Here is a 27,982-nt window from a genome sequence, read left to right on the forward strand (position 1 = left end):
ACTGCTGCCGGGGGGTGGGATGCGAGGGCGGTGGTGGGGGAAATGAGGGCGGCGGTCTCGGGGTTGCGGAGCACCGCGTCGTCGGCTTCTTCGCCCCTGCCCAGGCCGTATGCGAGCTCCATGGGGTCGAGTTGGAAGTCGAGGTCGAGGCCGAGGGAGGTTGCGTCTGTGGAGGTGCGGCGGATGGCGGTGGGTTGTGGGTGTGGGTGTTGTGTCGGTGGTGGTGGTGGGGCTGGTGGTGGGATTGTGTTTGATGGTGTGATTGTTGAAGGCGGGCGCGGGGGCAGGCCGAGGTTTGTGCCTGTGGCGAATTTGGCGCCGGAGGAGGGGCGGCGGTCGCGGAGGTTGTGCGGTTGTGTTGGTTGGGCGGGCACGGTGCTGGTGCTGGTGGTGGGGTCGAGTGGCGAGAGGGAGCGTTTGCGTTTGTTACCAGCTGCCGCAGTATCTTCAGCCAGCGCCGCGAATGCTGCTGGCACGGTCTTATCGTCACCCGCTCCTCCTCCATCATCCACCTCCATCTTCTCCCCTGCGCCCTCCTTGCTTTCTCCCCCATCGCCAGCCATTCGTCCCACAGGCGGGGGGTCAATAACCATAGCGTCATCATCCACCTTCTCCACCTCCCCCGTTTTCTCCTTCTCATCCCTCTTCTCCTCCCCCTTCTCAACCCTAACCCCAACACTACTCCCCCTCCTCCTCTCTGTAATCCCTGCACCCGCACCCGCACCCTCCCCTCCAACGCTACTCCTCCTCCTAACCCGCATATCCCTCCACCTCTCCCCAACCCGCTCCTCATACCGCCGCACGCTATCCTCCAACCCCCTCGCCTCCTCGCTCAACACGCCCATCCGGTGTTTCTTGAGCTTGAGTTCCTCGAGCTCGCGGTGAGCGCCGGAGAGACGGCGGCGGGCTGTCTCGACAAGGGCGCGGTGCGCGGTGTGTGGGTTGGTGAAGCGCGGGGTGGGGTGGGGGGATGTGGGGAGGAGGGTTGATAGGACTATTAAAAGAAAAGTGAGAGTGGGTGGGGGGGGGGGGGGGGGGTTTGATTAGAATCCTCGTATGACGTGAGTTTGCGATACGGGGTGAATAAATCGTACTTACTCTTCTCGGCCCTCTCCCCATAAAACGCATCCAAACACCTCATCGTCTGCTCATGCAACGCCTTCTCCGCCGGCGTCGGGCTCGGCTCGCGTTCCAGGTCGTCCACCTCCGAATCCGACGGCTCGCCTGCTACCGCCACGGTCGGCGGCGCAGACAACGATTCTACCGCGTCGTCGTCGTCATCACTGCTTCCCGCCCCATCCTCGTCCGCAACCTCCGCATTGTAAAGCATAGCAACCAACCGCGGGTCCCCCTTGGCGAGATCCAACGGCGTCACCCGTTTCCAATTCCCCACATCCCACTCCGCGCCCAACCCGAGCAGGATCCTGACCAAGCCCCTGTTCCGCGCTCTACACGCGTAATGCAGCGCCGTGTTCCCATTCCCATCCTGCGCGTTCACCACCTTCGGTATCAGCTCCCTCGCTTCCTCGTACTCGCTCTTGAGCGCCTCCGCAAGGTGGGTGAGGTAATAATGCGCGGCGGCCCACAGGTCCCGGCGACGCGCGGCGCGGCAGACGTGGTGGAAGACGGTGCGGTGGTGGGGGTCGGTGAGGTAGACGGTGGAGGACAGTAAAGGGGCGATTTGAGAAAAGGTTTGGTGGTTGTAGGGGGCGAGGTGGTAGACGGCGCGCATGAGCGGGGTGTCGTAGGTTTTGCGCGGGGGGTGGAGGAGGGCTTGGGCGTCTTTTTCTTTTTCTTGTGGCTGGGGCGGGTCGAGGGTTTGGGCTACGCCAAAGGGATCCGCGCCGTGGTCTAGTAAGGCTTTAACTAACGCGACGCGCCCGGACGCCGTGGCTAGATGCAAGAGCGTCAGCCCGTTCTTGCTGTCAACGACCATGTTTACGTCCGGTTTGCTGATGAACCCCGGGTGCGGCTGGTTGGGGGGTACGGGCGCGGCGGGCGGCTGCATGCTCGCGATGATTTTGGCGGCGCCCGAGTCGGGGTAGAGAAAGAAGCTGGAGAGGACGTCGCGTTGGCGTTGGTGGAAGGCTAGGAGTTTTGCGCGGGTTTCGGGGTCCATTTCTGGTTTGGAGGGTGGTTGTTCTGCTTCCTCGATTGTGTTGGTGCGGGTGCGGTCGAAGGGGGTGGTTGTCGCGGTAGGGTTAGGATGGACCGACTCTGCTGCGGGTGTATCTTCGTTGTCGTGGGTGCCTGCTGTCTTTGGGGTATTGGCGCCAGACGGTCCAACGCTGTTGTTGAGATTGTTGTAGGCGTGCTGGGCCGCGATACTCAGGAGATTGATCATGGCTAGCTGTTGGTATGCTGAATGGACGTTCGACGAGGGGGGTCCAGGTTGTTGAGGAAGTAGCTGACCCGTGGGGTTGAGAGGGCCGCCACTGATAAATGCGGCCGCCGGTGTCGACGAACTACCTGCAGCATTGACATCCCCAGCACCACCCGCACGCGGAGTGGATGCATTGGACGACTGTGCAGTGTTAGCCGCCTGCAACAGCTGCTGCATCCCGATAGAACTGAACAACGAGCGCAGCTGTGCATCCATGTTTGCGCTGCTCATATTTGTGGGCGTTGCATGACCCGATAACTGTCGAGACATGCGAGCCGTGGCGGGGTAAGCTTCTTCCCATGCGATACTGCTCAAACCTCCAGAATGCTCGTCTATTGCGCCAAGATGGCGGCCGCCGTAAAGGGGGGGCGGTGGGTCCCCCTCTCCGAGTCTCCTAAGCACACCAAATGCAGCATGCGGGCTGCCTTCTCGACTTGTATAAGCGGATGCGCTACGAGAATGCAGACGAGATGGCGGTGCCGAGAGATTGTCAGGAAGGGAGATATGGTCGGGCAGTCCACCGCTGCCACTCGCATAGGAAGGGTATGCCCCGCTGAGGTAGCTCAAGAAATGGTCGTCGTCTGCTGCAGTTTGGGTGGGTGAACCGGGGTATGAGCCGGTTGGGTTCCTTTGCATGAGGATGTCGATGCGTCGTTTTTCACGTTGTGTTTCACGTTCTCGTTCCCGTTCTGGTAGTAACGAGCGCATGTTGGGTGGTTTTGGCCCAACAATCCCTGTCTCTGGGTCGAATTCAAACAACGGTTGAAGTGTCTTGTCCACGTTGTATCTGGGACGATGGATAAGCAAAGTGAATGAGCGAAGTAAAGTAGATGAGCGAAGTGAAAGTAGATGAGCGAAGCGAAGCCATCAACCTCCATCAACGCCATCAATCCATCATCCAGCAACAAAATGATACCCTGCTCGCTCCGCTCGCGAGAGGATGTTGGGTTGCGGTGGTCGGAGCGTAGCTCGCTGTCGCTCGCAAACCTCGCATGGCTCACGCCTGAAGCATTCCTGCGCCTCCGGCGCAGAGGGGGGCGCTCGCTGTCGCTCGACTTCTCCTCGCTTCGCTCGGAATCGCTCCTCCTCGCTCCTCCTCGCTCCGCTCGGAGTCGGACTCACCTCCCAGCAAGACTTTTTCCGATATGCAAGGGAATCCAAGTCCCTTGAAACTTCCCATAACCTCCTTGAATCTTCTCGTGTTCGCCGGGCAAAATCTCTCTTTCCAAAATCTTTGTGCGCTTTGGCTTACTGAACCCAGCGACTTTGAGTATCTGAGTTGCGTTCATGTACGAGTCACCCATTCTGCGCATGACGGGGGTATCGCCGCACATCATTTCGTATACGGGGACGCCGGAGTAGATTGCAGAGTAGATGGGCGAGCCGGAAGCCTCGAGAGGGCCGAGGTGGAATAGGGCGTGGTCGTTGTCGTGGACGGAGAGGGAGGTGTAGTCTTCTTTGATGTCTGTGTAGTAAGGGGTGTGGGGCTGGGGTGGTGTTGGCGGTGGTGGTGGTGGTGGTTGTTGTTGTTGTTGTTGGTGGTGGTGGTGGGAGGAGGAGCTACTGGGTGCTGCCGCAGGGTCCATGTTGACTGAGTGTGTGTGAAGATGCCAAGTGTGTGTGTGTGTGCCTGACGCTTTTTTGACTGTGCGAAGGGAGGGGGGGGAAGATGAGGAGCGGTGGGGGATAGGAGAGTGGGTCTCTCCGGTTGGGTTGGGTTGGTTTGTAGGCAGAGGGACAATAAGCGGGGGGGACGAGGGGGGTTGCAGTACATACGTAGGTGAGTGAGTGAGTGAGTGAGTCAGTTGAGTGGGCGGGGGGAGTGAGTGGGTGATGCCTCTCTTTACTCTTTTCGACAGCCCCACATGCCACTGTCATTCCCCCGTTCTCCCCCCCCTTCCAGATCCATCCAGAGAGATGTGTGGCGCACGGAGTGGCGTGTGCGTGGCTTGCTTGCTCCCCCCCATGGTCAGTCATGGCGAGAGAGGGGTGACGGCGAGACGCGCGTGGGCAATATATAGACCCTCGTCTCGGGGACAAGAGGACAGTGGGACGGACACCCACCCCATCTCGCACCTCCAACACCCCCCCCCCCCCCCTCCTTCCCCCCTAACTGCACACTCCCATAAGAGTCCCTCCAACCGTCGCACAATGACAACCGCAGACCCAGCCGCCCCCTCCTCTTCCTCCTCCTCCTCCTCCTCCACCAACCACCCAGCGCACGCCCTCCACGATGCCCTCGCCCTCCTCTCCGACCCCACCGCCACACCCGAGTCGCTATCAGCCGCCTTACAGACCATCCACCTCGCTCTCGAAGGTATAGCTCGTCCCCCACATCTTAACCGCCCCTGTATTGGTCCCCAAATTCTCACTGAATGGTCTCGCAAATAGGGAGGAACGCCCGCGATGTGACGGCTTTCATGCAGACGTACGACGTCACCCCCGCGCCGTTTGTGGCGCTGTTAGGACGGGCGACGACGGAGGATGCGGTGGGGATGGTTGCAAGGATTGTGGAGCGGTTGTTGGTGCCGCTTACGTTTGGGGAGGTTGTAAGGGATTATCAGGTTCGTGTTCCGATCCCAAAGTGATTCGCGTTTGCGACGAAGAGTTCGGTCGGTGACTGTTACTTTGATTCCCCCAGCCGCTGGTATTGCAAGGCCTGTCGAGCCCAAGCGGCAGCGCGCGGAAGCTCGCCCTTGCGGCGCTGGAGAAGGCTGCGGGGGATCCCAAGGATGTGGATGCGTTGGTATGTTTCTGCTACTCGGACGAAGGGATGGACGACAGATGTGGGGAGGATTTACGGACCATTCGGGTTTCTCCGTCTGTATATGTAGGTCCACTCGGAGTTCTTTGCACCGCTCCTCGAATGCATCGCCTTCCCGGACGTGGATGTCGCGTTACGGGTTCAGGCCCTCATCTTTGAGGTGACGCTCTCTTTCGCCTGTCTATCCTCGCCGCCCCCCCTCTCATCCCCCCCAATCCAACAGCTCGCCCTCACCCCTCCGGGCCTCGCATCCCTCACCGACCCCTCCACTGTCGCCCTCCTCACCCGCCTAACCCACCACACCACGGAAACAACCAAATTCCGCGTCTACGACCTCTGCGTCCGGATCGCGTCCACGTCCCCACAGGCCCTCGACGCGTGTCTCCGCGCAGGCGTGTTGAAAGATCTGCTGGAGGAGCTGCAGGTGGAGGGGGATGTGTTGGGACGGTTGAATGTCGTGCAGGTGTTCACTCGGGTGGGTGTATACGTGTGTCCACGGGGGCATTTCAAGTCGCATGGGCCATCGATATGCTGATAGTTTCCTCTCGTGGTTTTTAGTTCCTTGACACAGACCCAGGCGTAACGTTCATGGGAAACACCCCCGTCCTTTCGCAGCTCGCTTCCCTCCTCGACGGGGAGATGGAGGAGATCGATGACGTGCTCGTGGGATGCGCCGTGGTCAAGTTCTTTGCGGAGATGGCTGCGAAGAGGGTAAGTCTCTCTCTCTCACACACACACACACACTTCCCCCCCTGTCAAAACCGGTTGTCCGCGGACCACATAGTCACCCCACTAACACGATATAACCCTTCCAGCCATCAGAATTCCTCACCTTCGCCACCTCCCACCCCCTCCTCGCAACCCTCACCCGGCACCTCACCCCTTCCTCCCCCACCCAAACCGCCCTCCCCCTCGCCACCCTCACCCTGCTCGCCAACCTCGGCGCCACACCCGCCGGGCTCCTCCACCTCCACCGCGAACACGCCTTCCTCGACCACTACCTCGCCCTGGCCCCGCCCGCGACGGGGGAGCTCAAGCTGGCCGTCCTGCAAGCCGCCAGCTGTCTCGTCGGCTGCACACCCCCCCCCGACGCGGACGCCGGCGTCCTCACCGACCTCACCCACGCGATCTTCCTCCGCGTCCTCGCCGCGTCGCCGGAGGCCCCACCCCCGCATCTAGCGCGACTCCTCCCCTACGCCCGCTCCGCGTTCGTCGACCAGCGCGTCGCGGCCTGTGCGCTGTTTGCCGCCGCCGCCGCGCATGCGTGGGGCGTCACCGAGGCGAACGCCGATGCCGAGTTTGTGAGGTGGCTGCTGGAGAGGCAGGGGGAGGCGGAGACTGTCGTCAAGGTATGTTTAAAACCTTTCTTTGGGTGCTGTACACACTTCTACCCCGTGTGTCCACCGACGGTTGACCCCCTTTGGCATATGGTATGCGTAGGAATGGAAGTACGCGATCATCAAGCGACTGAACACGCACCCGCTCGCGGGGCAGCTGCTTGCGCCCGATCTGCGGGCACGCTTCGGGACGTATATTGCGCAGGGCCCGTTTTATAGGGCTGTTGAGCCTGTTGTTGCTTTTGGGGGGGCGTAATCATGGAGGGGTGTCCTGTATATTGGGAGCGGCAGTATGCGTTGATGGTGAATTCACAGATGGCGGTGGGGGGATGTAGTCTATGTAGGTTTTGTGTAGATACGGTATGGTGGATTCTATGATAGGGGATTTTGACCTCAGCAGTACGCCGTGGAAATGCTGAGGCTCAACGATGCTTTGGTGCTGTGATATGGGCCCTGCCGCCCAAGTGTGCCCCCCTCACCGGTCGATCTTTGCCAGTACGCAGCTTCCATCATTGTACGAGTTTCTCGCCCACTGGTGTTCAAAGAAATGAAAAAAACGTCAGCAACAGAATCCACGAAGAGCGGCTACGTTGTACTCAGGGTACTGTAGGCCGCACCAACTGCCCTCACAACACCACCACTTACTTTCCCAAAACTGCTCCTCCAGCACCGTCGCCTGCCTAAACGTATCACACAGCTGCTTGATCCTCTTCGTGTTCCCCTCAGGCACCATCTCCTCAAACAAGCTCTCCAACAGCTCCCTCCCCTCCCGCACAGCCGCCTGGAAATCCTCCTTCGCATAATTCTGGATCCACGGCCAGTAGATGTTCCCCTCTCTCTTCGTGTTGGGGTCGTTAGCGAGTCGCAGTCCGATCTCGCCGTAGCCGAGGAGGCAGGGGGCGAGGGCGACGCGCAGGTCGAGGCGGTCGCCGGACATGCCTTTTTCGAGGACGTAGCGGGTGTAGGCGAGGTTCGGGGTGGCTTCGGGGGTGGCTTCGAGGGTGGGGAGGGTGATGCCCCATTGTTCGCAGAACTGGGGTGTGTGTGTGGGGGGGGGGAGTGAAGTGAGTTGGGGGACGAGCTAGGGAACTGTGAAGGCCCGTGGAGGGTATTGACAATTTACCTTGACATGCATCTGACACTCATGCCCAATATGCACCACAATCTGCGCCGCCTTCACAATCTGCGCCATGTCATGCTCCCGATACGCAGCCAGCGCATTCGCCCGCGCGTAATGCTTCAGGAAGATATAGTCCTGGCGAATATAGTGCTTGAAGCTCTGGATGGGCAGTGTCCCGTCCGCGAGACCGAGAACGAAGGGGTGTTCGACGTATCGCCGCCATTCTTCGGGGCAGGTGGCGAGGAGGGTTTCGACGAATGAGCGTTTGGGTTTGACGGGGCCGTTGGAGGAGACGGTGAGGGGAGAGGGGGCGGAGGGAAAGTGGTTGAGCGGGCCTGCACCGTGCCCGATGGTGAAACTTGTGGAGAGGCCTTTGGAGACGAACTCGATGGCTTCTTTCACAGCCAGTGGCACTGAGAAGCGTGGATGAATTTCGCGTTACGACGACCGAAACTACAGATATCAACGGCGCAGAGACTTACCATCCATATTCTTCGCAAGCCCCGCCGTAATCGCAGCCGACAACGTGCATCCCGTCCCATGGGTAGCCTTCGTGTCCAAAAACGGATGCACAAACTCCACAAACTCCCGTCCATCATACAGCACATCAATCACATGCGCATCTTTCGCGCCAGCGAGTATGCTTGCCCCGCTCTTCGTCATCGGCAAATGTCCTCCCTTCACCAACACATACTTTGGTCCTAGGGCGTGTAAGGCCCTGGCGGCTGCTTTCATATCATCCAGCGACGTGACCTTCAGGCCTGATAGGGCCTCGGCTTCGGGGATGTTGGGGGTGACGACTTCGGCGATGGGGAGGAGGGTCGACCGGAGAGCTGTGACGGCGTTTTCGTTTAGGAGTCGGGCGCCGGAGGTGGATACCATCACGGGGTCTACTACGAGCCGGGTGATGCTGTATTGCTTGAAGATCTGGGCGACGGTTTCGATCGTCTCCACGTCGAAGAGCATTCCTGTTTCCCCCGGGTGTTGGTATCAGCTACGGAAGTAGAGTTGTATTAACAAAGCCACCTGCGATCATCATACCAGTCTTGGCAGCATCACACCCGATATCCTCCAGCACACTCTTAGTCTGTTCCAAGATGAAACTCGCAGGAACAGGCTGGACACCCTGCACCCCAACGGTGTTCTGGGCCGTCAGAGCGGTGAGTACCGATGTGCCATAAACCGAGAGAGTGTTGAAGGTCTTGAGGTCGGCCTGGATGCCGGCCCCGCCGCCGGAGTCAGACCCGGCGACGGTGAGCGCTCGGGGAACCCTTTTGCTGGTCGTCGTGTCTTCCATGGCGCACATGGCTCTGGGACGCGAGGCTGGTTTTCGCGAGGATGAGGGTTGCTGTTGACTGGCAGCCTGCAGGTCAAGTTGGTGAACAGCGCCAACGTCTGACAAACGCAATGCGCGCGCGTCGACAGAGCGCATCTTGTGAGCAACGTTCACATCTTCCCCAGTTCACTCCCCATTCCGTACTGCGACCCCGTCGGGACAGCAGGGTGCAGCATACGGGGGAGAACGACCACTGTGCTACGGGAAAAATGATATAGCCAGCTTGCAAAGAATATGCATAACCCACCTATGCGCGACGACCAGTCTACCGCCCTTTGATGGTTCCTACTCTGCTACTCTGAGAGAGGTGGACCCCTTAACAACAACAACCAAATGCGGAACCCCTATGCGCTTGTACTATATATGGTCCATCGGTGCTTGCTGCTGGAGCGCAATCCCTTTGGGGCGAAGCTTCTGCAAGCAAGTCGACCGACAAGTACACGAATTAATCCATGTGCGCTCCTCGAAATGCACGTGACCCCACGCCTTGTCCGCCATTTTATCTTTCGAACGGGTCTTTCCCAATTGCGAGTTCCGTTGCAGCAATTACCACCCAGACCCCCACGTTAGAGGATCTCGTACCGTACGCAAGTGACCCCGGCGAGCCTGCCCAGCTGTACCTCCTTCTCCCGTACATACGTCTTTGCAAAGCGCCACCCAGGGCCTCTCTGAGCCATGATGGGTGAGTTACGGGCGATTGCTTTTCCTGCCTCGCGAAGATCACACCCGTCGTCCATGTCGCGCTGGGCAAGGCCAGTAAATAGCGGACGGTCACTAACGCTATTCTCGAATTCAGCAGGTCCAAACGGCTATGACGACTACGATTCGAAGCCTCTGAGGAGTACTCTTGGGGAAGCTGGTGAGCATCCCCATAATTCGTAGATCTGGGCACACTTCCCTCTCGTGCCTTTCCCTGCTAACGCAAATTCTGCTATCAGAGGATGAATATGAGCGAGAGCGTCGCCGGGAGCGCAGAAGGGAGCGGGACCGGGGCGAAAAGAGACGGGAGAGGTCTCGGAGCCGCGATCGTCGCTCTTCGCGCCGGGACGATGAGCGCGACTACGACCGAGGGGATCGTGGGGATAGGGACGGCCGAAGGCATCGGGATAGTAGGGGAGACCGCGAGGACAGAAGGGGCAGTCGTGATCGGGACCGTGAGAGGAGGAGGTCTCGCAGTCGGGAACACCGTTCGCGGAAAAGCACTCGTAGTCCTAGCCCGCGAGGAGGCAGCTCCCGTCGTCATGCGAACGTGGAGCCGCTTCACTTGCGTCCGAAGAAACTCAACAACTGGGATGTGCCCCCGGCTGCGTTCCCGGGTATGTCGGCCGCCGATGTGAAGATGACCGGACACTTCCCACTTCCTGGACAACCTGGCCGGGTTGCCCCTGCTGCTTTCGGTGGATTTGAGATGTTTGGAATGAAGATGAGCCAAGGTGCCGCCGGACCGGTTGCCCAGAGTGCAAGTCTGGCCAGACAAGCCAGGCGGTTATATGTTGGCAATATTCCCTACGGCATCCAAGAGGTATTATTGAGTCCTACACCCCGCACAAACAATTGACTTACACCCTGGGACTTTTCAGGACACTCTGATGGAATTTTTCAACCAAACAATGGCTCAACTGAATATCACTACCTCTGCGGGAAACCCTTGCATCGCGGTGCAAATTAATCACGACAAAAACTATGCCTTTATTGAGGTACATTTGTTGTCCGTCAACTCAGCTGACGTCTACTGTCACAAGGCACTGATCGTTTGCGCTCTGTTCTAGTTCCGGTCAGCGGAGGAAGCCACTGCTGCAATGGCATTCGACGGTATCACATTCAGCGGACAATCTCTCAAAATCCGACGACCCAAAGACTATCAGCCCCCAGCGGGAGCGTCCGGCACACCCCCTCCCATCCACGTACCCGGTGTCGTGTCGACAAATGTACCTGATTCCCCGAACAAAATCTTCGTTGGAGGGCTGCCACCGTTCTTGAATGACGAGCAAGTTATGGAATTGTTGAAGTCGTTTGGAGAACTGAGGGCGTTTAATTTGGTAAAGGACAGCATTACGGGGTTGTCAAAGGTACGAGGGCTTTGATAGGGTTTATCTTATTTGATGAAGTACTGATCAAGGACCATCTTCCTTCAGGGCTTTGCATTCTGCGAGTACGTCGACCCAACCATCACGGACATTGCATGTCAAGGACTGAACGGGATGGATCTGAGTGACAAGAAGCTCGTTGTACAGCGCGCAAGCGTTGGATCCAACAAGCTTGGTGGTCCGGGAATGTTCCCTACGATCATGCCTCCCCAGCTCCTGGCCAACGCGGGTCCCGTAGAGCCGACAACTGTCATATTGCTGTTGAACATGGTAACTGTTGACGAGTTGAAGGACGATCAGGACTATGAAGGTGAGGACAGCATGTTTCAGAGTAGAGGTTGGAACGGACTGATATTGATCTGTTGACATTCTGGTGTTCAGAAATCAATGAGGATATCCGCGAGGAAGTCTCCAAATACGGAACTATCCGTAACCTTACTATCCCGCGTCCTGTGGAAGGCCAGGAAGTTGCTGGTCTCGGAAAGGTGAGCCAGCCTCCTTAAACGTCTTTCTTCCAGAACCACGTTCAAACTCATCCCGTCTAACCCCTTTTAGATCTTTGTGCATTTCGAAACCCTGGAAGAAAGCGCAGCAGCCCTCCGTGCCTTGGCAGGTCGGAAGTTCGCCGACCGTACCGTTGTCGCCGCTTACTACGATGAAGCGCAATACCTTGCTGGCGAATACTAGAAGCACATGCCTTGGTGTTTCTTCACAACGTCTGCAATAACAATGAGAGCTCTGCTGGGCGGGTCTGCGAAAGAGGGTCGTCCGGGTGGGGTTGGGTGAGGTTGGGGCCGCAACTATCGGATGTCCCGTGTGTCGATGCGGCATGACGTGCTCGTTGAGGAAGTTGTGTTGGGGTCCGAGTAGCTCGGATGTCGTTGGTCTATTGTATATAAATCTCCCGCGTTGCATTGGAATGGTTCTGAATATTAGTGCAGGTGCAAATGCAACCCTGGTTTTTGATTTCATTGAAGACTTCCGTTTGTGGAAGACACCACTGCTGGGGCAACTCCCCGCTCGTGCGCGTAGAGAGAGCATGGTGGATGGTGCGTCCTATCATATTTGAACTGCAAAGGGATGCACATCTGAGGGAGGTGGCGGCCTAGAGCTGCTCATACGCCCTATAGCCTTTGGGCAACGTTCTGCTCAACCGTCGACGCAAGTCTCCATCCACTGATGCGAGCTTCCACCATCATGCCATGCGCTTCAGACCCTTCAATCTCCCGCTCTTCAATCTCGAATCTCTTGTCCGCAATGAGCCAAAATTGAGTATTATTTCAGAATCCGGATACGGTCTCTTTCTCGTCGCGTATCTGCCTACTCCTCCTTCCCAAAAAAAAAAAACAGGCCAGCGTCTACTGAGATCGCCCTACTTGCCCTGGCCTTCGTGCCTCTTGCTCCTCCTTTTGTGCGGCCATTGGCATTTGCCAACTTGCGGCGGTTGGCCATTTCCCGGCCATAAACTGGCAGGCAGCGGCATGTTGCGATCTGCAGCAATCCATCGCTCGGATGGCGCACTGACTGCGGAGGATGGCTTCCCTCACAATCCCAGAGGGCGCATCTCGCCACACTCACTTCACTCGCCGTCGCCGGCTTCCCATTCGCACTGCCTCTAACCCCAAAATCACTCTCCAAAACTTCAAACCCTCACCACCAAAACCTCGCCCGTCAAGCATTCTCCACCGGATCCATCCCCTCATCATCACTCATCCTCCCCACCTCCTCATCCCCATAATCCAGCCCCGCCTCCTCCTGGAACCGCCAATCATGCTCCTGCCGCCTAAGCCCCACATCCCAATCATTCTCATCTTCCTCGGCATACGCGGGCGCATTCTCGGTGCGTTCTGACTCTTCGTCGGATTCTTCCGCACGACGAGCCGGTGAGGAGGCGTCCAGGAGCATGAACTCCTCGCCTTCAGTGGCGCAGTAGGAGGCTTCGAGATCGTGTATCGGTTGGGTGTTGGCTGTGTCGCCGTTGTCGAGGGTCATGAGGCCGCCGGCGGTGGTTGTGTCGTCTTCTATGTAGTCCTCGCCGTCGTTACGTTCTGCGAGGCTTGGTGGTAACGACCGCTCGTCAGCTTCGAATGCTGACGAGGACGTCAGAAGAGAGGATGCGGGGATGTCGGGGTGATGATCGGCGGACGGCGCGAGCGTACTGGGTGTACTCCATGAGTGGTGAGGGGTGGACAAGGGGGCGGCGCTGGCTAACGGCGACGTGGGAGCTGCCTTGAGGAGTTGTGGGAAGACTCCGGTGGTAGTAGCGGTGGGTTGAAAGGTGGACATCTTATTGAATGAGTGTGCTGAAATCTGCTAAATGTGGAGGCTGCTTTGGAGGTGGAAAACGGACGTCATGCTCACTGCCAAAGCGTCTCGCGGGCGTTTCCACCACCCGTGCACATGCAAGGCTCAGCAAGAACCCCATCACCACCCACACGACTTGGCTGAAAGGAACTGGGAGAAACTCCACCCCAACGTCCCCGTACGCCATGACTGAAAGCCAGGTTGTTCCTGTAGCGGACCCATCCCTCCTCGGCCTCCTCACCGACCCCACAACAACACCAGCACACACCCGTCTCCTCCCCCTAGCAGCAACAGCAGCGCTATGCACAGTCGGCTTCTACATCCTCACTAGATGGCTCAACCCAACTCCTAAAAGCAAAAGCAAAGTTACACCACGGCATAGGATCTACCGCGCCCAAACGCACCACGCCCGATATATCCCCGTTCGACACTCGTTCCGATATCCGCTTTTTTACTTTGGAGTTGATTTGGTGGAAGGGAACGATGGTGATCTAGGGGAGGATGGTGGTGGATGGTTTAGAAATGCGGTGGGGGCGCGATGGGTCGGATGGGGAAGAAAGGCGGTGTTTGCGATATGGGCGAAGGATCATTTGATGCAGGAGGAGGTCGTTGATGGTGAGGGTGGGAAGCGGATTGGGGAGTTGGGGAGGTTAAGATTGAAGCTGTTCAAGGTTTTACGGGATTTCGTAAGTACCACTGGCGAGATGGAAGGTGGATGATGGTGAGATAGAACGACTGCGGGCCGGAAGTCTACTGGAGAGCGAAGCGAGGTGCTAGCGTCAGTCAGCATTCCGGCGTCTGACGAGCGAAGCCAGCGCTACGGGGGACAGCGAGCATTCATGATGGTGGAGCGCCTCGCTCAATATCCCTATCGCGAGTGGAGCGAGCACCATAACATTTCCACATCCGCGGACCCAGCCGATTCGCTTGAGAGCGATGAACGCAACCTTCCTTCTCCTGCCCACGATTCTTCTTTCTCACTTCCTGCGACCGATGTGATCCTTGACTGAATGCACCTCTACCCACATCCCATGCATAGGAGGTTGATACAACCGACATAGGCCTAGTCGAATTCCTGACGACGCCGCGAGTCTTTGGATACAATTTCAACCCGCTGAGCGTGTACTACTGCTACGACAAAACGAACAACATCCGCGCAATCGTGTTGGAAGTGAATAACACCTTCAGCGAGCGGCACGTCTACGTTTGCGATCACCGTAATCAGATGGATACGAAAGTCGCTGGGTACGTACCAGGGGACATTGCTTCCCAAAAAACTATCCCAGAGATGCGGAAAACTTACAGTCCTTCATGTCTCCGACCAGCTACCCGCTCTCCTACACCCTAAACCGCTCCTTCCATGTCTCCCCTTTCAACAACCGAAGTGGCACGTACGAAGCGCACTTCACCGACCCATTGAGCGAAGGAGGAAAGATGGACATCCTCCTCAACATCAAGCGCTACACAGACGGCTCCACCACCCCATCAACCACCCCAGCAACACACTACCCGATTTGGCTAACTGCCCGAGTCTACGGCACATCCCACCCTCTAACTCGCACCGCCGCCGTCAGCCTCCTCCTCTCATACCCCCTCACAGCCTTCCTCACCGTCCCGCGGATCCTGCTCGAGGCCGCAAAACTGCGGTTCACGCATAAACTGACTGTATATCAGAAACCGGGACAGTACGCGGCCGCGCCGAGTGGGAAGGCGGTCAAATGGAGTAAACTGGGCGGGTTGAATGCGGCATGTGCGGAGTATGTGGGCATGTGGTTGAGGGACGTGTGCGCAAAGAAGGGCGTCAGCGTGGATGTCGTGCTTTGGGATGGGACGCAGCTGGGTGGAGTGACAACGTCGGGCGACTCATCAACACCAGCAATCACAATAAGAGCGATAACGCCTTCGTTTTTCACCACGCTTGCCGCCGCACCCACCGACATCGGTACCGCCCTCCTCTGCACATTCGTCCGTGGCGACTGGACCTGTACTTCCAATGAGTTACGTCTTTTTCTTTCCGCTTTGCGGAGAGCCACATCCCCATCGCCTTTGACGGCATCATCACATTTCCCACAATTACCCGGATTCACACCCCTCCCGCCACCATCCACCGCCCTGCTACGCGTCCAGATCGCATGGGGATTGGCGAAACTGCACGTTGCCCAGAAGCTGTTCAAGTCCGTGGCGAATTTCGCGGTCGACCCGTATGACGTCAGGACGAGGATTGAGGGGTATTGGGTGGGCGAGGGTGTCGCTGATGAAGAAGATGAGTATGAAGAGATTGAGAAACGCGCGTACGCGGTGGATGATGGGAGCCGCACCCGGAAGATCGAGAGCGCACGGATGCGTGTGTTTCTTCGATGTTTGGAATGAACGCGGGCGAGGACTGGGGCGAGATGATTCCTGGGGATGTACGGGATGAGGAGGGACTATATGTTGAAGCTACACGATGGACGGCGTAAAATTCAGACGTGTTTATGAGAACATGTTTCGCTGCGAGAGCTAACCCTCGCCACTTGCAACTACTGTACATACTATCACTTTTCCTATGCGATGCCATGCCCTATATACATATGCACTGATGCGACGACAGTTACAGTTGTTACCTATGATTCTGCCTGAATAGATTCTAAGCTTTGTTCTCGAACGTCGTCTTGCCTCCCTTGGTCGTGACGACATACAGGCCGCCGTTGTCGGGCGTCTCCTCGCCAGCCGCCCAACCGTACACCCTCCTGGATAGAAGGAAGTGAAAGCCGAGTACGCATAAGTCGTAGGTACTCTTGACACGGAACAGACGGTTGTACTCACTTGGCCACGGCGTCCAAAGGTGTCCATGAGGAGTGATCTGCATCCGGCATGAACTTGCGGTTCATCGGTGTGTCCAGCGTGACGCTTTGTGTATTGCTGTTGTCAGGTCCGGACAAATCAAACGGAACTGAAACAAACGAGTACCGCACTTACGGTAGGATCCTGTCAAGCCAAACCAGTATGAGAGATAGATCATCAAGTGACCAAACTGACCATAAACTTACGCGACAGCTTTCGCTCCAGTCGGGAGGCCACTTCCAGAGCCGGCCAGTGACTTGACGAGGTGATGAGTAGACGCTTTGGCGAGGCCGTACGCAATCTGCGGTTTCACATCAAGGGACATCAACGTTTGCGAACTCTACCTGGACCCGTCACCTTCGATCAAGATGTGTGCCTACCATCCCTACCACAAAACTGTCAGTTTCGAAAATAGTGCAATCCCTTGTCACCTCACATTTGACTCGACCTACCTGGTGTGCCATCCAAAGCCGCAGCCGCGCCAACCAATGTGACCAAACCGCCTCTACGAAGTCCGTTCCATGTTAGCATCACCTCAAAACATCTTCTACGCATGCACACATCATCCATAACCTACTCCTTCAAATGCTTCCCAGCCAACCTCGCCGCAATAACCGACGAATTGACACTCTGCCCCAGCATCGTCGCTACATTCTTATAGATTGCCTCATCCGCAAGGTTTCCGCCGGCCCACCCGCCAGCCGCATTCACCACCGTATCCAACTTCGGCGCATCAGCCCCCTTCCATACGTCCAGCACCTTTTTCTCAACGTCCAGTCCGGATTTTTCGAGGTCGGAGGCGGTGGAGATGTCGAGGATGACGTTGTGGGTGGCGTCGACGTTGGGTGTGAAATCGATGGAGGTCACTGTCTGCGGAATTGTGGGTTAGACGCAGGTAGAACGAGGAGGGGAAATTGCCATGGGCGACAATTCGCACCTACCCACTGTGATTTCCGGAACTGCCCAACCAGAGCGCGACCAAGTGCTCCGGCGCCGCCGTACACGAGTGCGTGTGCTGTCATGGTGTGTTTCCGTGTCGATTGTCAAATTTGGTTGATGTCGGTCGAGGTCATTGAAGTCGCAGTTGCTCAAGACGCGCCGTGCAAAGGCCCAAACGTGACCACTCCGCGCGTAGCCCAGAACCCTCTAACCCCAGCCCACACAGCTCGCACATCGCGCACATCGAGGCATTTTGACTTCCCTCGGAGTCGGTTGGCTAGTATCATCGATCTGCCACTCACCGCCCGCCCCACACATCGAAACAACCGGGGCAAGTGCACAGGGTCTCCAGCAGCGGCAGCTTCCAGTTTAATGACCGTCGCGTGGTCCTTCCGAGATGGAGCAATCCAGATCCAAATCGTATTTTGAGATAGGCCCCATCTGCGCACATGGCAGAATCCCGCTCTTTCGATCCCATCCGCACGGAAAAAAGGTGGGTGCGAGAACTGGAAGGGAACAAATTCGATAAAGGCCGCTCGCGGGAAATGGTTCGCTTGTCGTTCGGCGCCGCAGACGAGTGGTTTCTCGCCCGGCCGTCAATGAATCAAAGTGTAGGCAGTCAAGTGAGACTGTGGATAGCCACACTTATGATTGGAAAGCACATGAACCAAATGCAGTGCTATTTGAGGAAGCACCACGGTGCAAAAGCAAGGCCGGGTGCACATTTGAATCAATGCATAATCTTGATACCAGCGTCCGATCCCGCTTTCCTCCATGTTGCGCGAGGGCATAAAGGACATTGATACAGATTATATGCGATTCCATTATACATAACCAAAAACATGCCCCTTCATGCTAGCCAACATTTTTCGTCGATAAAGATGCACCACGATGGATCACGGGAAAAAAGAAGTAAACAGAAAGAGGGACAAATAGTATTGACATCGGAAAAGGGCCCTATTCCCCGTCTTCGCGAGGACACTCTCAAAGTGCCATTCGGATGGGTTGAGGGGAGGATGAAGGGTAATGAGAGGGAACGAAAAGGGAAGCGCCGATAACGGCATTATCTAATCACTGCTTCGGCTGCTGGTCATAGGGCGGCTGCTGGTCATAAGGCGGCTGCTCGTACGGTTGGGCGTTTCCGGTGGGCGTATAGAACTTTCCCTCATCCGATTCTGTTGGGCCTTCAGGCTCCGACAAATTTGGCGTGGCACCGGTCTTCTCCTTTGAGCGCTCGGTGGGGGCAGCACCGTTGTTGTTGTTGCTAAGCTCAGGCGACTGTGGCCGCGTCTCGTCTAGGGACGTGAACGGGTCGTTGTCTTCATCGGGGTCTAATGGAAAGACGTTGAGCCAAAATATCCCTGAATGGTTGAAATCCCACACAATGCTCATTTGACATCATTTACATACCTTCATGCTCTTGCGCTAACACCTCAATGGGCACGTGGACTTTCCCATAGATGTCCATGGTCGTGTTCTGATGGATCGCCTCACCAATAGTCTCAACGAGGTTGGTCACGAGCGGCGTGGCATACACATTACGGGCGTCCTTCGGGATCCACACATTGAGCGCGGCCAAGCGGCGGAGGGCGGGGTGCAGGAACACGCCCTCGAGCTCTTCGCCGTTGATGTTGGACGACACGGCGCTGACGGGCGACTGTGGTTTGCTGGTGGGCGAAAGCTGCTGGCGTGGGGACGTGACTTCTTCCGCGCTGGCGCCTGGGTGGATGCGGCCGGAACGAGGAGGCCGTTGGCGGATACTATCTGCTGTACCGGAGTGGTGTGTTGTGTTGGATTCGGCGCGCTCGTGGGGACGCGCGTATTCAGAGTCCACAACGACCTGGATCGCGGTGTTTCGCGCTGGCGACGCTTGAGTGACGCTGGACGTACGGGCGGGGGCGACGGGTTCCACTGAATCCACGTGGTGATTATCTTCCTCATCACTCTCCTCATTGGCGTCGCCAGGAGCTCGCGGTTCAATTGTCTTGTTCTTTCCTCCAACAGCGTCGCCACCGTGACCGCCGGCGGCCTTGGCAGCGGTACGTCCACCGTCAGCCTCCAACTTCATGAACTCGTTGTAAATCTCCTCGTCCATGCTGATTTCCCGCTCCCGTCCAATGTCCACGGCGGCCTTTGCGGGCACGTTGTTCATCAGGTTAGTGTACGGCGTTGCGTAGCCCGTGTGCATGGCGATGGTGACCAGAATAGACAGAGCGACCAGGGCTGTCTGCACCCAAGCGGTTTTCGTTATGAAAATGAAGATCATGACCAGTTCATGGAAGTAAAGCCCAATGAAGAGCTTCTTGGCAGCAATGTGCAAGTAGAAGCCTCCAGTTTGCAGGCGAGTCGCGTATACATATCTATCAAGGCATACCGTTAGTCGAACGAACCTCTCTTCTGGAAAATCTCACAAATGAAACTTACTGCATCTGGTAAGAATAGACGATGTACCACAGTCCAAAGTAAACAGTGCAAATGATAGCAATCATAGGAGCAAGTGTCATGTAAATGATGCCGATGGTAGCAATGAAGCTGTGGTTGGCGAGAGGTACACCACTCAAAAATAACTTGGGCTGCGAAAGCCTCCAGATGGCCCGAGGGGTCCCGCCGAGGAACTTGAGCATCAAGGGTTTCACGATGAGGTTGGCAATCTGCAAGATTTCACCCGCCGGACCACTGAGCGCCAACAAGGTAACGTAGTTGATGTAGAAGGTCGAGACGTTGGGTACAGTTGTAGCCAGCGTTTCCAAGACTTTCGAAGGGTTGTCCTTGAGTTGTTGAGCGGTGGCCGCGATGGACCCGGAGATGGTCATGACCAAGAAAATGTTGAAGAAAACGAATCCATAGTACTGAGTGAGAAGATTCTTCTCCTGAGCTGTCGTTGTCATGGCCCCAGAAAAGTTGGTGAAGACTAGATGAAGGTATTGAGAATGCAGTTGAGCACATGGAGAATTGTAGCCACTTAGGCATCGGGATGTTCAACAACAGACGAGACTAAGACTTACATCGCAGAATCACTGGCAGCAGAGAAAACAATACGGCGATTGCCACAGTAGGCAGGACACCCTGGAGGATACCCTTGACAGCAGAGGGAATATTCCCGATCCAATTCAGGAATGGTGCCAAGTTTGCAAGATTATCCAGTTGGGCAATACCCGCGAAAAACGCACAAATGACAGCCCAGAAGATGATCAGCGCTGAGAGGGCAGCGCTAGAGATGAGCCCTTTGACCATCCTAACTTCAGCGCGTTGTCCGAGGTTGTGCCAGAGAACATCTTCCATTTCGACAACGGCCTGTTTGTCAGCCATCAGGGTGGGGTTGCCGTGAAGGACGGTGGTCGCCACCACATGGGGTGTGTACAAATCCGAGAACACCACAAACGCAGCGCCGTCAACTTTTTCGCCAGCAGCCTTCCGTTTGCGTGCGATGCGATTTCCGTCATCCCCGTAGAGGAATCGTTTCATTTGATGCGTAGTGTCGTCGAGTACATCGATCTCCGGACCAAAGAGAATATACTTCTTCCGCTTAGGTCGGTGCTTCTGGAGGACATCGTCCGGAACGCTGTCCAATCCGGTGGCAGCAGCTCCTGTTCGGGCGTCAAATTCCGCTGACAACCCCTGCTTCTTTTGTTCGGCGGTCACAGATTTGTTAACGTTGGCCATGTAAGTTGTAGCGATCTTCTCGACTTTGTCGCGGAAAGAGATCTCCTCTTTGTGAACCTTGGCGAAATTTCCGATCTCTCTAACCAGCACCACGTGAACAACCTTGCCTGGCGCAATCCTCTCGAACAATTCGCGAAGGAGGCCCGTGTCGCGCAGATCGTGTGGAATGTCGCGGACTAGCAAGGTGTACCCAGAGAGGGAGTTCCTCTGTCTCTTGCTGAGCAAGAATTCGTGTCGCAACCAGGCAGCTTTTTGGAGCATGGTCACAATGATATAAAGGGTTCCAGCGACAAAGAGGAGGGACAAGATCAGAGTTGCCCACAGTCTGGCGCTTTGGTCCTGGCCAATGTTTGCAATTTGGATGGCGTTCAGTCCGCTTTTGTTTTGATTGCCCGTGCCGTAGATAGGGAACAAAAGAACCACACCCAGAATCGAGATGCCGAGGAACAGGCGGAACAGCGATCGCATGAAGAAGATCGCTCCAAAACTATCGGAACCACATCGTTTGATAACTTCGTCGTCGTTCATGGTTTTGGGCAAGAAAAGCCATTGGAAGGCACCATGCAAAGGCGGAGACTTGTTTCTGTCCGGTGAAGAGGGCAGACGATTGTTAGATTTCGGGATTGCACGTATCGACGGGGCACCCGCTCTAGATAACACTTTGCGAACTTTTGCTGATTCCATCCATTCGCGCACCGTCCACCCGCCCCGCGTCCCAGAAAGGAGAACTTACTTTTGGGGGACCAAAGAGCATCTTGGTGCATAAATTTTCGGAAACCTCGTCCTTAAAAATTCAAACGCGAGGTAAAACGCCAGAGCAGTAGCTCCGGAAATCACGAGTGTGGATATCCAAGCGCCAATGGACAAGTCCTGGAGCTTCTCCGTTGTTTTGTTCACGTCATCCTGGCTTGGCGGGGTCGACATGGTGACGGGTCACGGCTAGGAAATGGCGACAGGTTGGTATGCGCAAGCGAATGGGCGAGGTCGAGCTGGTGTGTCGAACACCTCACTCTGGAACGACAGAGAAAGAGAGAGGGATGATCCCACGAGGCTTTATTTATGTATAAGCTGCTTGGCGGACAAGCGGAGGGAGAGAGCGAAGAGCGGTGGTCCTGTGAAAGCGAAAGGAAAGGGCCAGACCCGTTTTGCCTCGTAAGGTTTTTTCGTCTCTGCCGGGTCTGGGGGGGGGGGGGGGGGTTTTCTGTCGCCTCTTGAAATCTTTTATGGAGACGGGTCTCGCGCGCGTTGGAGCTACTCCCGCCACCCCTCATCATGATGACAGCAACTTTTGCGCGTTTCCGCTGCTGCCGAGAGATGAACTTGCGCTGCTTGCTAGGGCCTGGATCTGGACATCGAATCCCCGATCCCTTCCTTCTTTCCCTCCTCCTTCTCCCAAAACTCTGAGAAGAATCGCTTGTCAAAACCGGCACTTTTGTCATGAGATTTCCGTTTACTGTGTTTGAATCCAGGTGCATATACCGATTCCGTGTCAGGAAGGGATATGAATGACGGTGAATGACAGTGAGAAAGCCGACGTCATCATGGCTTTCCCCTTGCCAATCCTCGGGAGATCATCTAACAGTTACCAAATAATCATAAGTGAAGCTTAAATGTACCGGACCCAAATCAAGCTATAGTATATAATATAAGAAATAATGGAACGAGGTATGTTATAGGTTCATCTGTTGTGCACGAGCCGAAACCAGGATTGAAGAAGGAACAGACAGTACCGCCGTGGGCGCGCGCATCGTGACTCATCGATCGATCATTGACGGCATGTGGCTGCAAATGAGGAAAGATTCGTTTTCCACCGGATGGTCTATAGTCTAGGGTATCACTTGAGGGTCTAAATCCTCCCAACTTAGGACACTCCGCTTCAACGCCTTCGTCCTCTGCAGCGTATTGCGGCAATGAAGTTGAAGGTAATCTCACTCTGCAAGAGGGTGCGGATCATCCCCCAACCCACCTCAGCTTGACTCCCTTGCTTCTCCACCGTGCCTGATCGCTAATGGACGCGGAGAGTAGTAGCACGCGGTCGCTGAACGTCAAGGCAGGCGTTGATCGGAACAAAGATCGCAGAAGGCAGGTAACATGCATCACAGTCTAAATGGGCAAGTTGCGCGCTGATCGAAGAGGCCATAGGTCAGAGGCACCTATGACCACGACCATAAAGGGTTCCCGGGATATCCCATTGCCTGCTAGGTCTCGTCTGAGACTCCACTTCAAACCCTCTCATCTGTAACTTGGCAAAAGTGGCCAAGATAGTCGACAAAAGCCCGGACCCATCAAAATTTGGCCATTCATCACATCAGCTGGTCGCGGATATAGGTAGCGGCAAAGTTGCATGTGCAACTGAGCCATCAACTCGGAGCAATCAACCATCGTCCCAGGCCTTCAAAAAGATCGAAGCTACCACCGTTGAGGGCCATTTACTTTTACGCCTCCTGCCCTGAACGAGCTGGATCCCACGAGGGCGCGAGATAGGCTCATGCTGCGTCTCACAGTCAAACGTCGTCCAGATCCACTCCACCCCGATATTGCGCCTCTGGAATCACCTGCGCAGTTGGTGAAGATGGCACATGCAACACATCAACGTACAGTACGTACTGGTTTGACTCGAAGGAAATTCTTTATTACGTAGAATGTCATGTACGCCGTATATCAAGACATGTTCTCATCCAAGCCGCCTTTCATTTGGAAATATGTACATGTACAGAACACGAACGAATATAGGTCGGCGGCAAGCTCTGAGTTCTGAAAGTCGTGCGCAACCCTGACAGTCGCATGCAAGAGCATCCCGAAGCGTCGGGAAGTTTGATGACTGCGAAGGGAGAGTCTCCATCGCTTGTGTGCTGGTGGGGCGGCGATGTAGCCATGTCCAGTGAGGGATGTGTTTTGCACACCTTGTCGGATAGTCGACGCTCAGTAACCTTTGCAGCCACCTTCCGTCGAAGCCCGCCCAGACCGTGCTCCGTTCGAGGCGATGTTCGATTACTGAGGAACCCACATCTAAACTGCGTCCTCCCAAATACGTTGCGAAAGGCCGCTACGACGAAGATGACGATGGGATGGGTGGTGCTCCCATGTCCAGCAAGCTCACGCTCCTGGGGAGCTGCGTGACGCGAACAAGATCGAATTTATGGCTGGCGACGGCGTAGTCCGCGTACATTGTAACGAAAGCGGCATGCTCCGCTTCCTCGATTTCTGGTGGGTCTGCCCTCATGATTTCCAACACGCCTCCCCCGTTGTAATTCGCCAGCTCTTGCATCCAAATTTCTTTGGCAACTTCTATATGCATTGCGTTCGCCAAACCTTCCTCCGCTGGTGGGGAATACCGAAGGGCATGCATAGGGTTGGGCTCACTCCATCTTGGAAGATGCATGGCGACGGCCCCTGAGTACCAATCCACATCGAGCGACAGGATTGTTTGTGGAAGATACCAAAGCTCTTGAGCGGCGGGGTCTCTGTGAATTGACACTCGAAGTTGATTGAGGAGAGGAAACTCCCGCCAACCGCATTCGGCGGCTTGCTTGAACATTTGGTGATCCGTGATTGTCACTGACCGTAGCGCATCAAATTGCGGTAGCGGTAGCCAATGGAACGAGCGATCAATCGGCTCAACCGCTTTTGCTTCAGAAGCGTAGATCCATACGAGTGCGATATTAAAGGTTTCCGTTGCCGGTGAGACTTTCGAACCACAATGATACAACCGTCCATCAAGATATCCCATGGTTTCTGAGAACAGCTTCCCATTTCTCCTAGACGTCGAGTGAAAGTGGACTTCCAGGCGCCTCGGCCGGGCGTCCATAACAAGGGACGCGAGTTTCACACAGTCCGCAGGGCTCCAATATTCGACCTTCACGGACCGGTTCTTGGTTCCCAGCCGAAAGTCAGTTATCCATCGAGAGCGCTCGGGATGCTTGCGGAGTGATGTGTACAGCGAATTCAGTCCTGGAGGGGTGTGAAGGTGAATGCCGGCGTACAGGGGCTGGAGTAGGGTCTCGTGCCACATTCGGGAGGCTCGCAGCATTTTGCTGCGTTCCTCTCCGCCGGCATAGTGCAAGATATGGGCTATAAGCTCTAAGGGCAAGGGCCGAGCCTTCCTGTCTTGCGGAGTCATCGTTTGTATTTGTCCAGATGGATCGTGGAGTAGATGATCAAACTAAGTACAGGTGTGACGAGCGACGTAGTCCATCAGCCTTCTCCGTACTGGCGGGGTACGCTGCCGGAGGCGGGGCAGGAGCTGACGAGACGGCCAGAGAGAAGGGCAAGCTGTCCAGTGTCGAGAGTGAAGAGTTTGCTCTCTGCTTGTTAAGTCGGTCGACACCATGCTACGTCTACTGTGCCCTCCCTCTAATTGAAATCAATGTCGGTCATTCAAGTGAATTTGGCGCTTCGGCAGTCGCTGATTTATTTCAAGAGGGGACACAGCTTTATGTCACTGACTGTGGATTAAAGTTACAAGCTCGGCAATCAAATGATCCAATTGACAGCGACAGGTTTCCGTTCCTCCAAAAGTGACCCAATCCGGTCACAGCACAGCACGGCACTTTGCTACATGCAGGTCCATCCACCATTCCTACTTGTTCAGAGTCGGCAGTCTGATATACAGTAAGCGCCTCGGTCGGGTCTGATAGTTGGCGCTCGTTGCACGCCATTCGACTTGAAGATTTCCAAAACTCTGAAGTCTCTTGCTTGTTCGCATGTCAAAACCTATAAGCCCCTTGCCACTGGCCAAGCAGCCACTTCCAGAGCAGTTTCTCCGCCGACAATCGACATCACAGCTCACCAAGCTCATCGAAGACAACTCCTCCGCCGGATCCTCCATCGCGTCGTCTTCATATCGCCGTGCGTCCCTCGCCGATAACCCAACAGGTTTTGGAGTCCCCCTTTCAAAGACAGCGTCTCGGTCGTCCGTGGGTGAAGTGAGCCAGAGACGTGCGAGTACACAGGATGCAGCTTCTGAACGCACGCCCCTTCTGGGCGGGGCTTTTATAGTCTCGAAAGCGTCGACCTTGCTGGATAGAGGGCCTCCAGGGAGTGCGAGCGCGCACGGTCGGCCCACTAACGGAAGTTCGGCCCGACAGCCACACCCGCCGGAGAGACTGCGATCGCAGACTTCGGTTGACAGCCTAAGTCGACCAGAGAGTCAAATCGATTTTTTCACGTCGGCACCTCCTGTTTTCCTGGACCAACTTTTTGAGCCAGAAGGCGGCGGGTTGTACTCCTCCGTCGGATCTCTTCATGTTCTCGGCACAGATGCACCGGCGTTCGTGGGTAGCGCCTCCTGGAGGCAGTCCAACCAAATGCGCCCATACGATTCAGACACGACGGTCTCCTCTGACGAGTCGCTGGGCGGCGGCAGCTCCGACGATGAGCATGAGATGTACGAGACTAGCAGCGACGAGACATTGAGCGCGGCTGGGTCCGAGGGAGAAGGGCCGCAACGTGGAGCAGAATGGTTCTACAGACGAAATGAACGGAAGGCTGGATTGACGCGCTCTACGCCAGGGACAATGAAGGATCTGTCGCTGAAGGATACACCTGATTCACCGCTTGACAACGAGCGAACGTATATGGATTTCTCTCACCTCGACGCGTTGTTCGTAGATCCGGAAGCGTACCTCCAGTCATCAGCGCTTTCGTTTGAAGGATCCACATTGCCTCCTGTGTGGAAGAAAGATGAGACAGCACTGGCAGACGATGTGTTCGTTCCCGAATACGTGTTCTACTCGCCTGCAACGGGTGTCGTTCGCGCAAAAAGGTTTCAAGACTTCGCAGGCGACGACGGCACGTGGTTACGACGGCAGGCCGAGGTCGGCACATTCTGGATCGATGTGCTCAACCCTACCGCTGAAGAATTGTTCCTCATCTCGAAAGTCTTCAGTATTCATCCGCTCACCATCGACGACATTGCCAACGACGACATGCAACGAGAGAAGTGCGACGCGTACCCGGATTACCTAGCTCTCACTATCCGTGTCATTGACACGCACAACTTTGATACGTCGGAAGAACTGAGTCCTGCGTTGCTATGGATCTTGATATACCCCCATTGCATCCTGACGTTTCATATGCAGCCTTTGTCGCATGTTTCGAAAACGATCCAGAGACTGGCTAAGCTGCATAACTTGACGGAGAAAAAGCTGAAGCTTCAGGTTGGAACGGAGTTCCAGACCGCGTGGATCGGTTATTTGGTAAGGACATCGGCTCGTTGCGCGCTTCGGAAACGACGCAATGTATTAGAAGCTGTGAAGCGGGCCTCCCATTTCTTTATACGTTCACTTACTAATATATGTACTGATCCCCTCAACAGCTCATCGACGAAATCCTCAGCGATCTCAACCCCATAATCCACCACATCAAACGCGAATCCGACGAACTCGACGAACAACTACTCGACGTCTGGGAAGACCAAGTCGAAAACTTCCGCGACCGCAACATGCTCATCCGCATCCACGAAGCCCGCAAGCAAAACGTCGTCATCCTCCGTCTCATGGTCGACAAGATCAACGTCCTCAAAGGCGTCATCAAAAAGGGATCTAGAGGCGTCGGACGCGGCAAGTTGCTGGGGAACGAATTGGAACTGTATTTTGATAGCCTGCTGGACCGCGCGCAGGCCGTCGCGCAGCAGCTGAAGACGTTTGAGGAGGCGTTGACGAGGATTCATTCGGAGTATTTGGAGGAGATTAGTTTGTGTTTGAATGCGGCGTCGAAAACTGCCGGGGATTTAACGAGGAAGATGACGGCTGTTGTTACGTTGTTGATTCCTGTTGGTGCTATTACGGGGATGATGGGGTATGTAGCGTGCAAGGCGAGGCTGTACTTACGTATCTTCCGCGTTAACCGTCCTTTCGTCCACAGCATTAACGTCACCGTCCCAGGACACCACCGGGACGACGGAGACGGCGACACAACAGCCTTCTGGTTCGCCACCGTGTTCATGCTTAGCCTTATCGTCAGCGGATACCACTTCGCCCGCAAGTGGCATTGGTTCTCGGATCCGACCTGAGGGTTCCCAGGCTGGAATATGAACGCGAGTACGGCGCCTGTCATATTGAGGGCGAACGGTGCGGAGGAAAGTCGGCGCAAGGGAAATATCCTTTTTTGGAAAATGTCCAGCCTTCTGGGACCTCGCTTGCGTTTGCCATCCCTCTCGAGAACTCGTCCGAACGACATGCTGCCGCCGCATCAACATCGGAAAACCACTTATCGCTATGCCCACC

At 55.9% G+C, this 27,982-nt stretch overlaps 10 protein-coding genes across 10 annotated transcripts; 4 read left to right on the forward strand and 6 right to left on the reverse strand.

Annotated features, from left to right (window-relative positions):
• Positions 1–3,501: 3,501 nt before the first annotated feature.
• On the reverse strand, positions 3,502–3,759 carry EV422DRAFT_478003 (transcription regulator HTH, apses-type DNA-binding domain-containing protein; the record flags this gene model as incomplete). Its single annotated transcript, XM_053067265.1, has 1 exon — positions 3,502–3,759. A coding segment is annotated over one exon (258 nt), but the record flags the coding sequence as incomplete, so codon positions are not given.
• A 719-nt stretch (positions 3,760–4,478) lies between these two features.
• Positions 4,479–6,892, forward strand: EV422DRAFT_146995 (26S proteasome non-ATPase regulatory subunit 5). The gene is made up of 8 exons (XM_053064861.1): positions 4,479–4,700; positions 4,775–4,947; positions 5,025–5,129; positions 5,218–5,307; positions 5,371–5,622; positions 5,706–5,858; positions 5,963–6,496; positions 6,588–6,892. Exons 1-8 carry the CDS (start codon positions 4,535–4,537, stop codon positions 6,738–6,740), a joined length of 1,626 nt encoding a protein of 541 aa, XP_052929416.1. The 5' UTR covers positions 4,479–4,534; the 3' UTR covers positions 6,741–6,892.
• A 151-nt stretch (positions 6,893–7,043) lies between these two features.
• Positions 7,044–8,901, reverse strand: EV422DRAFT_491673 (thiamine biosynthesis protein (Thi-4); the record flags this gene model as incomplete). The annotated part of the gene is made up of 4 exons (XM_053067556.1): positions 7,044–7,517; positions 7,608–8,017; positions 8,087–8,572; positions 8,646–8,901. 4 exons carry the CDS (start codon positions 8,899–8,901, stop codon positions 7,044–7,046), a joined length of 1,626 nt encoding a protein of 541 aa, XP_052929417.1.
• Positions 8,902–9,349: 448 nt separating this feature from the next.
• EV422DRAFT_514787 (splicing factor U2AF 50 kDa subunit-like protein) lies at positions 9,350–11,987 on the forward strand. The gene is made up of 8 exons (XM_053069268.1): positions 9,350–9,622; positions 9,737–9,799; positions 9,879–10,462; positions 10,521–10,637; positions 10,710–11,009; positions 11,076–11,337; positions 11,409–11,512; positions 11,583–11,987. Exons 1-8 carry the CDS (start codon positions 9,616–9,618, stop codon positions 11,712–11,714), a joined length of 1,569 nt encoding a protein of 522 aa, XP_052929418.1. The 5' UTR covers positions 9,350–9,615; the 3' UTR covers positions 11,715–11,987.
• A 255-nt stretch (positions 11,988–12,242) lies between these two features.
• EV422DRAFT_514790 (uncharacterized protein) lies at positions 12,243–13,388 on the reverse strand. Its single transcript, XM_053069269.1, has one exon. It carries the CDS (start codon positions 13,311–13,313, stop codon positions 12,699–12,701), a length of 615 nt encoding a protein of 204 aa, XP_052929419.1. The 5' UTR covers positions 13,314–13,388; the 3' UTR covers positions 12,243–12,698.
• EV422DRAFT_514791 (uncharacterized protein) lies at positions 13,389–16,158 on the forward strand. Its single transcript, XM_053069270.1, has 3 exons — positions 13,389–14,017; positions 14,371–14,576; positions 14,657–16,158. Exons 1-3 carry the CDS (start codon positions 13,517–13,519, stop codon positions 15,699–15,701), a joined length of 1,752 nt encoding a protein of 583 aa, XP_052929420.1. The 5' UTR covers positions 13,389–13,516; the 3' UTR covers positions 15,702–16,158.
• On the reverse strand, positions 15,748–17,258 carry EV422DRAFT_147137 (uncharacterized protein). The gene is made up of 9 exons (XM_053064862.1): positions 17,092–17,258; positions 16,732–17,020; positions 16,607–16,659; positions 16,535–16,539; positions 16,361–16,455; positions 16,290–16,298; positions 16,137–16,220; positions 15,935–16,060; positions 15,748–15,770 (listed from the first exon to the last, which is right to left on the reverse strand). Exons 1-8 carry the CDS (start codon positions 17,174–17,176, stop codon positions 15,958–15,960), a joined length of 723 nt encoding a protein of 240 aa, XP_052929421.1. The 5' UTR covers positions 17,177–17,258; the 3' UTR covers positions 15,748–15,770; positions 15,935–15,957.
• A 906-nt stretch (positions 17,259–18,164) lies between these two features.
• EV422DRAFT_563769 (uncharacterized protein) lies at positions 18,165–21,680 on the reverse strand (the record flags this gene model as incomplete). Its single annotated transcript, XM_053072106.1, has 5 exons — positions 18,165–18,424; positions 18,504–19,453; positions 19,518–20,004; positions 20,099–21,339; positions 21,490–21,680. 5 exons carry the CDS (start codon positions 21,678–21,680, stop codon positions 18,165–18,167), a joined length of 3,129 nt encoding a protein of 1,042 aa, XP_052929422.1.
• A 2,037-nt stretch (positions 21,681–23,717) lies between these two features.
• Positions 23,718–25,055, reverse strand: EV422DRAFT_147468 (uncharacterized protein). Its single transcript, XM_053064863.1, has one exon. The coding sequence runs from the start codon at positions 24,874–24,876 to the stop codon at positions 23,803–23,805; it is 1,074 nt and encodes a 357-aa protein (XP_052929423.1). The 5' UTR covers positions 24,877–25,055; the 3' UTR covers positions 23,718–23,802.
• Positions 25,056–26,332: 1,277 nt separating this feature from the next.
• On the forward strand, positions 26,333–27,768 carry EV422DRAFT_492153 (uncharacterized protein; the record flags this gene model as incomplete). Its single annotated transcript, XM_053067584.1, has 2 exons — positions 26,333–26,953; positions 27,073–27,768. The coding sequence occupies 2 exons, from the start codon at positions 26,333–26,335 to the stop codon at positions 27,766–27,768; spliced, it is 1,317 nt and encodes a 438-aa protein (XP_052929424.1).
• Between the last annotated feature and the right edge of the window lie 214 nt (positions 27,769–27,982).

The sequence above is a fragment of the Fimicolochytrium jonesii genome (assembly GCF_025526975.1).
Source record: "Fimicolochytrium jonesii strain JEL569 chromosome Unknown EV422scaffold_2, whole genome shotgun sequence".
In the NCBI taxonomy this organism is placed as follows: domain Eukaryota; kingdom Fungi; phylum Chytridiomycota; class Chytridiomycetes; order Spizellomycetales; family Powellomycetaceae; genus Fimicolochytrium; species Fimicolochytrium jonesii.